Genomic DNA, 12,033 nt, shown 5'->3' with positions numbered 1-12,033 from the left:
TTAAAGAAGGCTTTGTCCTCTTCCCCACCCCAATTGGGTGAACCACCACCATTATGTCATCCTTTTTGGTCTCTCCCATCCTCATCCACAAGCTCTCAACCAGAGACTGTTGTCATCCCACTGAAAAGCTCCCTACATCCAAACTTCTTCACATCATGGCAGCCCTACCTTCTATCTTCACCCTTCCTGAGTTTATATCCATCCATATCTCACTCCAGTCACGTGAACTGTCCCATCATGTCTCCACTATACCAAATGTCATAGTTCTGTGACTATATGCAGAACTACTTCCTCCCACTTGTTTCCCAGGCTGTAGGTATTTGCACAGATGCACTTGACATGGATATCCCTCTTTTACCAATCCCAAGATTGCACTTGTTCCCACCACCCTGTACCCTTTGCTTTCCATGCAGATGCCAATACCTCCCTTAACCATGGGTCATAATGTCCCTTCACACCCAAAGCTCTACTCACCAGGTTGGCCAGCCTGTTGGCATAGATGCTCTTGTCCCACTTGAGGATCAAGGGCCTTCAGGGACAGATGGGAAACCAGTTACGGGACCCATGGTATTAAAAGTCAAATGCCTGTTGACATGAGCTGTGCAATTAACCAGGTTTTGATCCACAGGATTTGCCTGCTCCCTTTCTCCCTTGGAAGGATTTGTGCTCCAAAGTCTTACCCTTTCACTAGCAGGACTGAGAAGCTCTTACATAACTGAGCTACTTTAGCTTGAGAGATGACACTACTTTTACTAAGTAAGACTTGGTTTGCAACTTAAATTTTAAAGTTCAAGATAAAAGAACAATACATTCAACAGTCCAAAAGACTCACCATGAATTACAAGCACCTAGTCTCTCTTCCCTCCAATTTGGGAAAGCAAACTGAAACACTCAGTCAAATACCAGTTTCTCCATATTGCCAGTTAAGAACAGGTAATGTGCAGGGAAATGGCACAATGGACAAATAAATTACTCTTCATGCTCTCTCTTTAAGAATTGGGAAGAGGGAAGTATCAAGAGATAAAAATCAGTCTTGCATGTAAGAGAAATAATTATGCGTCAGCAATCTCAGAACTCTTATCCTTCCACTCCTCTCTGCACAACGGAACCTCCTGAAGATTTGTCCTCTTTAAAGCAAGAAAACAAAGTGTGCAGGAAAACAAAGCCCATGTAGGAATAGCTGTAATCTGTGTATAACCTCGCTGTCATACCTATTCAGGAATGTTTGTAAAACAGAAATTTTTGTCTTAACAGAAAGCAGGGAAAGCAGAAAGAAGAAACATGAAAAGGGTATCTGTAATAATTAGTCAGCCAAATACCCTTCAAAATGTAGTATTTCTTTCAAAACTTGCTGGTTTTGACTTCACAGGTGCTGAACCAAGGTACTATATGTCATTTATGACTTTGGAGAGGTCAATTACCACAGTGAGTGGTTAAAAGATTCACTCTGTTCATGCTCTCTTCATGAACTATTCTCAGTCAGATACTGTTCTTCAGTCTCAGATTTGACCGAAACAACACATCCTGGACACCAACCTTTCTCCAGTCCCAGCAGGCCAATCTTTCTCCAGTGCCAGGAGCTGACAGTGTGTTCCAGTATCTTCTAGGCAGTTTGTCCTGCACCCCAGACTCCTTTTTTATTGCGCAAGAGGTGGCACTGTATGCTACTCAAAAGTCTCTTTAATAATATTCTATCTTCATGTCCATTCTATCTTTTAACTCTTGAGTTTCTCCTCAAGAATAAAATCACAAGTAAGACCAAAAACCTAATCTAGAATTTAAAAATAAGCAGTTTGATTTCAAGTGAATTCCACTTCTTATGTGCAAGAAGATAATTATTTTTACACCCCCTCTCCCAAACATGAGTTCTTTTGTTCAGCAGGATAGTTAAGTGGGACCCAAAATACTCCTGTTGTTGTTGTTAAGAGACCTTCATGTTAATAATTGCAAGACTATTACCTAAGGCTGTGTATCACAAAGAGAGCCATGTCTAGCTGTAGAGACCATGGAAAAGCAGTTCACAGAAGTGCTTAAAAAGTTCTAGGCATCACCTCCTGAGAATCACCATGAAAAATCCCAGCAGCTTCTTGGACAATCAGTATCTATCTCGATCTGAAATAGTTGCATTGATACAAAAGGAGGTCTCTTCTTCAAAAGGTGGTCACCAGCTCCACTGAAGTCATAAGGAGGAGAGGAGAGGAGAGAGGGAGATGCAAATTCACCCTTTCAGAAGTTTTGTGCCTAGAAGAAATATGCCATTTTTATGTCTGTGTAAGAAAGCTGCAGGCAAGTTCTTCAGCAATTAGAATTCTTATTATTAGGATACCTGCTCATACAGCACGAAAGCTATTTTTAAAAATGGCTCCAAGTATATCTTGTTAATATTCCACATATCAGCAGAACAATGTCTTCCCAGATCAACCAGCAACAATCAAAGATGTTACATTAAAACCAATAAACTGAGAAGTTATTTTGGGTAGAAGATATTTTGGGTAGAAGATTCTACCACAAAAGTATATAAGCATCAGTAAGGGATAAACCACATAAAAATTCTGCATCTAAAGAAAAAACATAGTACAAGAACTACACTACTGGGCACCTACAAAGTATGACAACAACAGTGGCATGTTGATTGTCACAATACATTTTGAAAGGGACAGGAGGTTTGGTACTGTTATTTTTTAAGTGTCAAAACAACATACAACTGCCAATAATTTTTTTTTTTGGACCAGTTAGCTAGAAATCCACAGAAGCACAAAACTCTACATCATCCATAACAACATGCAAGAATTGTTTCACTGTTAGCTCACCATTCTGTAATGTGTTTAAATTCTGTACCTTTGCAAAGCAATAAAAACAAATATTATGAATGACTTCAAAAATCAGAAGTTAAATATAAATTGAAAGACTTGTTCAAAAGAAGTAAAAGGAGCAGCTAAAAGTAAAATCTGTACAGGTAGCATCAAGACCACGTAAAAACACCATATTGCCTTCTGAGACATGAATAAAAGGAGTCTAAAAGAAGATGAACAGGAATGTATCCTACAAAAAATAACAGAAAAAAGCAAAAATTTTTTTCAAACGAGAATTAAATTAGCATACTTAAAAGCTAGAGAGATTGATCCAAAACCAAAACAATCCTTCCTTTTTTGGGAGCAGGAAGCCTCAACGCAAAAAACCTGCAGAACTAAAAAAAGGACAAATATAAAACTGAAAATTTAGTACCCTTTCTATTACTTTCCATTACTACTGCTTGGGTAAAGGCCTCAAATTCATTAAATGTTCACTTAGAGAGGTATAAAATCTGCAGAGTGAACAGATTTTTCTGATATTCTTGTATAACTTCAAAGGCTTAAACAAAATACAAGCCTTGGTATTGATAGAGTCCTTGCCAAATTCAAACTCTCAAAGGCTGACTGAAGAAAATTAAGAGCTGACTTCAAGTCTAGCAAGGAGAAAACTCAAAGCACCATTTGAACTACTTTGATTTGGTGTGGTGATTTTTATCATGTCAGCGAGCTCTAATATTAAAATAAATTGTGAACAGTTTGCCTCACAACTACCCACCACGAACAGACATTTGATACATGCCCTTTAAGTGCAAAGGTGGCAAGTCATATTACTCTGGATTACAAATAGCTGCTTTTATCATGAAACAGAAGATACTCCTGAAAAAGAAAAATAGAGGATGTTCAAAAATAGAGGTACACTCTGCAAATTCAGTTAAAATCAGTTCAGGGGTACCAGACAGAGAGACCACTTGGAACTGTAAGCATGCACACACAGTCATGAGACACTTATGGTCCTAGGCTCGTGTATATATTCCATGGTCAAAGCGCTGCTGTTTCCCTAGTATTTGTATCTAAGACACAGTAAGTCAAGTTTGGGCAGGTTTTAGACATCCTGCAATTGCAAATTTCAGTTGCAATGCAAATACAGTACAAATAAGAATTATTAATATGTGGTCAATTCTTCGGTATAATGATGTAATTTTCTCCCCTGATAATCTCTCTTCTCTTTGATAATATTCTCTAATCCATATCTGTTTCCCAAAAGATGATCTAATGATGACAGACTGTACAGGACATTTCCTTTAGGTTATGACTGAGACAAGTAAAAGTAACACCTAACAAATGCCCATGTCAACAGATACAGAAAAAGGAAGTACTCGTCACATATTCTACCAGCTCCAAGGCATTACTGCAAACAGTACATGTTCTTTCCTGTCATTGTGCCAACCGTTTCACAAAAATTTTTGACATAATGCCAGAAAGGGAAAAGTCCAAGCCATGAATATATCTGAAGCAACCATAAGAACTCTGCCTCCCTTTACTGCCTGCTGATGTTGTTCTTAAGTAGTACACAAATAATTAGTCATTAACATACAATCAACTAATCACTAACATATACTCATTAAGCATTCAAAATAGATTTCACCTTTATTTAAAACAGTTAACTAATGCTAACATTATGGTAAGAACTCATGATAACATATCAATAATATATTAAATTATAGAATAGTCATATATTAATTATATTATTCTAGATTAAAATATTACAACATAACATGGTTATAATTCTAAGCTAGTGTATATTAATAAACACTGAAACACTACGAGATCGGTTTTTATTTTGCAAACCAATATACCTGAAATGTAAAGTGATTCTTGTTGCATGTTCCTTGCACAAGTTTATGAATACCAGCAGATTTACCCTGTACTTTTACTGCTAATTGAGAGGAATGACTTAAGTAGTGCAAGTGATACAGAATTATTCCTTGATAAATTTCAGAAATGTCAGAGTTCAGATAACCTTGCTTTCTGCAAACTAGTTGGTTACTGCATATGCAATCCATCCACATGTAAATGAAGCCTGAATTCTTAGTCAGGAAGAAAATTAGCTGCAATAATGTTTTATTTGAAAAACGGACTTAAATTCACCAATTTAAAATAAGATATTTGTCAGCTGTGCCTTTCTTCCCCCAACTCCTTTCAGAGGACAGTGTCAATACTATGGGGAATCCCATGGTACTTGCCACAGTACCCATGGTACTTGAAGTTATCATCTTCAAATGTGAAGTACAACTATCAGCTTATTTATATTAAAAAAAGAGTACCCGATAGAGTTCCAACCAGCATGAACAGAATTTTTTATTAGCCACCGCAGGCTTGCTTTTGCCATGATAAAACATATCCTTGATTATTCTATTTTAGTAAATGGGAAAAATTCTGAAAGAATCCATGCAGACAACAGTTTTAAATAACGTTATCAATAGACATTTGAACTTTGTAAACTGATACCTGGACAGTTCTCTTTGTAGAAGGTCGTAAGTCCACCTCTGATTCACCAAAGGCCATAAAAATATTAAATGCACATACAATGAAAACCTTCATTTCTCTAGACTGGCCTCTATTTCTTAACCTCTTCTCCCTTCCAAGTTAATAATTCAAAACTACTTACTCAATTTCTTCTTGCTTTACATTTGAAGAGGGTTTTTTTTTTTTGCTTCGCCTACAAAACAAGTTCATATGCCTGCTCTACTTAATACAAGACAACCATAATATACTGAAATTGTCTAATGAAACTCCTGTTATTCTAAAATTAAAAACCATCCACAAAACAGATTTTCATTCATTTGCATGATTGACCAAGTCGATGTCTTTCCTATTTCCCAGTACTAGGTATGACTGCCTTTTTTTGAACACAAAATCTTCAATTGCACCTGATCATGTCTTCTGTATGTCTCTTCCAATTAACCACATCCTACACTGGAAGCCCTCCCACAAATACAAAAATTCTCCTTTCTCATAAAGAAAACTACACTAACATGTAAACAGTCCAATTCATTTTTAGGAATATACTCCCAGAGCAATACTACTAGTTAAGTGTGGGACATGCCAACATTAAATCAATAACCTCTTAAGTAAAAAGAAATTTCACTTTAGTTCCAGTTTAATTTTAACATCAGTTTCATTCCTAACATAGTACTTCTATGTTAGTAGAAGTGCCTCTTCTGCAAGGATGGAGGTGGCAGACTGAATCCATTTGCTCTTAGTTCTTTTCTATCAGAAAAGGATAATATTAAGGTAACGAGGAAAGCTGCTCTGGTTTGGGCTGGGATAGAGTTAATTTTCTTCCTAGTAGCTGGTATAGAGCTGTGTTTTGGATTATTATGGGAATAATGTTGGTAACATACTGATGTTTTAGTTGTTGAGCAACGCTTGTACCAAGTCAAAGACTTTTCACATTCTCATGCTGTGCCAGTGGGGATGTGCACAAGAAGTTGGGAGGGGGCACAGCCAGGACAGCTGACCAAGGGATATTCCCTACCATATAACATCATGCTCAGTGTATGAAGTGGGGAGAGTTGGTCAGGGGGCCGCAGCTCAGGAACTGACTGGGCATCTATCAGCAGGTAGTGAGCAACTGTACTGTGCATCACTTACTTTGTATATTCTTTTATCACCATCATTATTATTAGTCTTCCCTTGCTGTCCTGTTAAACTCCCTTTATCTCAACTCACAAGTTTTACCTTTTTTTCAATTCTCCTCTCCATCCCAACATGTGGGGCAGGGTGGGGGGTGCATGAGGAGTGTGCGAGCAGCCACGGGAGGCTTAGTTACCACAAGAAAAGCTAATGAGAAGGAGGAGGAAGGTTACAGTGAATTCCTCAAGGAGACTACCAATAAAGATTGGTCATCTGTTCATCCCTAAGACGGCAGTTAAACAGAGCTTACTGACAGTAATATCATATGGATTTCTGTATAGTTCTTTAGCAACAGTGTTCTCTGCAAAATTTTGTAAATGGAATAGGAAAACAAAGCAAAGACACTTAAGTGACTTCAGCCACACGGAAACTCATAATTCCCACATCCCACAGTTCCACATTTTACTTATCAGAAGCTACAATACCCACATAAATATTTTATTCTCAGAGACGACTAATACTCAGTGAGACCTAGGGGTTCCCAATTATCTAAAGAATTACTGAAAACAGATTTTTCAGTTTTCAATAGAATTGAACATATAATATATAAAAATTAATATAAATGTATAAATATATAACCTATAAAGGAATATAAATAAAACCACATTCTGATCAGTTTGAATCACAGATAATACATGAAACATTATGGTTGCCTCCAGCAATCTTGGGAAATGTAAAAGTTCTGATTCATAGCTGAGACTGCACACCATAAAAACCATGCACTGTAATTCCATGACTCAGGCAGCTGTGGAATCAAAGTATGACATTAATTTTAATCTAGTGATGACTAGTACACAAAAAAACAACAAACATACTTTATATTATATGTAGAGACTTTATGAGTTGGTCAGATAAATCTTACCCCAGCAGAATTTTAGCATGAACCTCTTTGTTAGTCCTTGAGATTTCTCTCAAAGAGGTAATTTCTGCATCAAACCAAAATCCTCTTTCTTCTGGAGTCTCAACATTGTAGTTAACCATCACCACATCACCCACTTTTAGTTCACTCCACTTCAGAATGGTTCTTGCTCGGGGTCGAAGATTATTGGTGTCGATTTCTACTATGCCATTCTCTGGGTACCTTGAAAAGTAAAACCAACAACAGTAATGATTATGACTCCTGTAGCAGTAAGAAGTCACAGACAACATATAAGAAACATAGTATAAAAATCTAACCTAATACCCTTTTGAAAGTTTAGTTTTTATCTAAACACAGACCAGGAATTTGATGAATGTCAGATGAAAGAAAATAGCCTTTCAGGAGTTTTCTCTCTCAAAAAAATATTTAAATAATTAAGTAAGTCTATAAGCACAGGATGACTTTTTTGATTGGAATGCAATCAAGTTCAAGGTTTTGGCACACACCAGTTTACTCCCAATGAAAAAGTAATGAATATAACTATATTTCTCAACTCTGCACATTTCTAATTTAGCTTTGCTTTCATGTATTTGTTACATTTCCACTAACTTCAGTAACACCACAGACAGTGCTTTTTAAAAATTTGACCCTACAAACACAGCGTATCAAATTAATGTGGTGCATATAGTCAAAGTCCACATTCTTTGCACCATGTTTAAAAAAAAGTCTTACTACAAAATGTAGTAAGTGAGAAACAACTAAGACTCTTAATGAGACACATGAACTAACAATTTGAAAGTGTTTCTCCCTTTAAATTACAATACCAAAAAAATCTAGAAAGATAAATGGGGAAATCATTCCTTCTCCAGACAACTTACTATATCTTGCCAAGAGAAGTGTGAAGTGCAATATAAAATGCAAAATAAAATAAATTAACGGTTCACTACATCATAATTAAGAAATTTTGGTTGATTTATTTTCCTTGAAGCTTGGCAGCTTTTTACACAGTATTTTACATAATATTGCCCACAAATTGCTAGGGTTTGGAAGAGATTGCTTTCTTCATCCTGTGTTGGTGTATGCCACCACAGCACATATAAAAAAATAGAGTCATGAATAATTTCTGAAGAGCTCCAATTTCTTTCCAAGCTGAGAAAAACTCATTTAGCAGAATTAAGACAGTAATATTTGACAGCACTACAACTAAAATCCCAATGCAAGAAAGAGGAGCTTTTAAGATTTGAGATGTTAACTTCTCAGTTTAACACCACAGCCTTCTTAAATCCTCTGCATAAGGCAATTATTTAATGATAGTAGAGCCTGTATAGTTTGTGCATGTGCTGGAAAAACAGTACAATATGGACATGATGAAAACCCTGCTGGCAGAAGAAAAAAGCTGGCCTGTTACGAAGAGTAAAAAGATGCTAGACTGAAACAATGAAGTTCCTTTCTGATACTGTGTGTAAACAAATAAAGAATCCTCCATCATTTAACTAGTACTAGATGATGTCACAGTACAAATTTAACAGAGAAAATGAAAGTAAGTCTACTACCTATAAACAAGTACTATTAAAAGTTATTCATTCTTCCTTCTTAACAAATATTGCTGAGGATATATCTTAAATTACATTTCCATCATACAATTATTGGCACTTTAGCAAGGGCACTCATGCTGTATAGTTAATATACTTTTGTCAAACAGTGTTGTTAAATCTTAATGGCAAAATCCTACTCTTACTAACAAAAGCATGGCTCTGCCACTTTCTAGCCTGCCTCCCTGTGGTGAACAAGATCATTTCAAGGTCTTGGGGAAATCACACATTATAACTTACTACATTACTACATAGAGAAATACTAAAACTACTGTCATTAACAGCATGAGGCTCTGATAGACTACAGCCTGAAATCAGAATGTCTGCTCCTGAACAGTCGACAAAGCCCACTGATGTAATTGAAGACATTTTAAACAAGTTCATTTTGCTTTGTGTTATGCCTTCTATTAAATCTCACACACCAGTTTGCTGCTACAGATAAGGTGGGGGAAAGAGGGCAGCCATCTAGAATGTGTCTTAAATTTGTGGGAAGATTTATCCTTTTTTTTTTTTTTTTTTTTAAGAAACACAAACCACAACAGTTTAAAAGTGGCTGTAGCTTTACATAAACCAATGGCCAAGTAAAAAAACACATCTATAACTATTTACAAAAAATTAAATACAAAGAGTGGTTTTTTCCCTCCAACATTTTCAGATCCTAATTATAAAAATCTGCATGACAGGAATTGTATCATACAAAGACAGGTCCTTGGGATTGAGCCATTATTCAAATGACAGTCTCATATGATGTAACTCTCCACAGTTCCCACATTTTATTTGGTTTTGTATCCAATTTGAGTGTGTACTACAAAGCTAACATTTGTTATTTTACCTTTACGTAGTGCAGCTTTCCCTTAGAAGAACTATTATACAATTCTACTACAATAATTATAAACATTGTAACTGTAATACCCAGAAAAACCCTAAGACAGATTCATCTACAGGTAATAAGACAAAGCAAAAAGCAACTACAGAGATAATGTCTATTTTATTGAGTGCCTGAATAATGACATCGCATTACAGTACAACAGGCTACTGAACTCTTAAGACATCTATGTTTAAGCTACTAGTCAGTTCCAATCATCTTACAATAAACCCTTCCTAAAGTTTGGAGAAGACAGCAAGTAGCACACAGTAAATGGAGACTCAGTTTACTTGAACTCCGAAACAAAAATAGGGTTTAAACATCAGGAAACTAAAGAAGATAAATAAATAGAGGTAATTTTTGTATACAGTGAAACCATCAAGTAAGAAGTACATATGAGATCAATGAGACTGTTAAAATATTAAATACACATTAGAAAAGTTCCAGTGTCACTATCAAAAAAAAGTGTGACTTGCAAGAGTTTATATTCATAGAAACTTAGCTTTAATCTGAAAAATCTATTCTCTTCCAAAAATAAAATCCCTTCAGGTTCTGTTTTTCCTGGGAGACCTTTGGGCACATATATTTTTTACTTAATGAATAGGAAATATTTTCTTTCCCAAATTAAGATTTGTCTCATCTTTCCCACCCTACACAACTCAGAACAGAATCTTTCCTACTGTACTGCTGAGGAACTTCAAAGATTGTCATTGTTAACAATGACTCCACCTCTGTTCTTGGAGGTATCTGACTAAAGAACCCGAAGAAGATAGTTTATCAGCATGACTTGAACAAGATCACTTACCAAAATAGAGGCCCAAAGTCTCCCTTTACAGACAGAAAGAAACTAACTCCTTTCCAAAGAGAGACAAGAAAGGGGACTCTTCACTGAGTGAATTTTTCCTCTTACAGGCTGGTCAGAAACTTACACTTGGAAAGTTTGAAAGGAAAAAAAAAAAGCAGCTTACAGGTGAGATTTCCCATGTCAGAATTCACCCTTCTTTTGCATCAGGTTCCCGACCATGAATGTTTTGCTTCTGTGCCTTCATCACAGAAATAGGCTTTTATGGACATCAGTGAATGCTAGCAGATATTTAACATTCACATTTGTCCATAACTGGCACCCCAGGCAGAACCAGAGAAGCAGCATTTGTCACAAGCTTTTGAGTTAGGCTCAAATCAGAGTCACACTACATATGCTAAGCACAGTACCACTATTCCTCAATATAGGAAGTAATAAGTAAACTACTTCCACAGTAAACTTATGCCCTCAGATGTATCTAATGCCACAATTTACCTAAGTATAGGAAAAACACACACTTGAATTAGAAAATGCTACTACCTCCATGTTTATTTTACCAAAGTTTAACATGTTATTTGTAAAAATCTCACATTAACCTAAAATCTTATCTCCTAAATATGCAAGAGAAGTATTTAAATATAGTACCACAAAATTGGAATATGTGGAATTACGTAGATAAACCAAAACATAAAGAGAACAAATGTGATTTTTCAAGAGCCTTCAAGAATGATGTGAAAATCCCATTCCAGCAAGCTGTAATAAAGGACTACTGTTAGACATAAGTGTTTACTGAAAGTGTTTTCTTATTTATTGAGTTACTTTTAAAATCCTAAGTTGACCCTGAAGGGAAAACAGAAACATTTTCACAGCAGTGTTCTAAGTAGACTAGCATAAGTTTGGTACAGTTGAAATTAAGATTATATGACACAATCCAACCTTTAAACTTAAAACAATTGTAAATATTTCCTTGGGTTTCCATGTTTTTCATGACACTTGGCACCTAATATTAAGAAAAGCAGACATAATAACAGTAAGCATAATCATAACAGTTTAATGAATACCACCCATAAAGAAGTCTCATGTTTATCATTAAGCTGTACTGCCCTATAATTTAATTTTTCCCTGTAATATTTCTAACAGCAAATACTAACACTAGCATAGCAAGGATTTCTTAGGACTTCCTATCTGTACAGACAGTTTCCAAAGCAAAGAATTATCTATGAAGCAAAAATTCCAGTGTTTCTTGGCTATGGTCAGTATTGAAATAGCCAAGACTTCCCCAAACGATCTCCATATTGGTATGGTAAGGAATGTTAGTGCAGATGTGCAATTTCTTAAATCGTTATTTTCAAATATAAATAGAATGAAAGTATTATTTGTTTTCCCAATCAACAAACTCAGAAAAGAGTCATTCAATATAGACCCAG

General features: G+C 35.8%; 1 protein-coding gene across 2 annotated transcripts in view; it reads right to left on the bottom strand.

The window, feature by feature from the left end:
- The window catches only part of UHRF2 (ubiquitin like with PHD and ring finger domains 2), a gene marked incomplete at its 5' end in the record, with an annotated part of 97,823 nt that overhangs the window by 53,094 nt on the left and 32,696 nt on the right, over positions 1-12,033 (bottom strand). For both annotated transcript variants that reach the window (XM_082013478.1, XM_082013479.1), the window contains one exon: positions 7,351-7,569. In XM_082013478.1, coding sequence (XP_081869604.1) covers positions 7,351-7,569 — 219 coding nt within the window. The remainder of the gene's footprint in view (positions 1-7,350; positions 7,570-12,033) is intronic.

Source organism: Phaethon aethereus (genome assembly GCF_964289735.1).
Source record: "Phaethon aethereus genome assembly, chromosome: Z".
Lineage (NCBI taxonomy): Eukaryota > Metazoa > Chordata > Aves > Phaethontiformes > Phaethontidae > Phaethon > Phaethon aethereus.
This window is presented reverse-complemented; position numbering and strand designations above follow the sequence as displayed.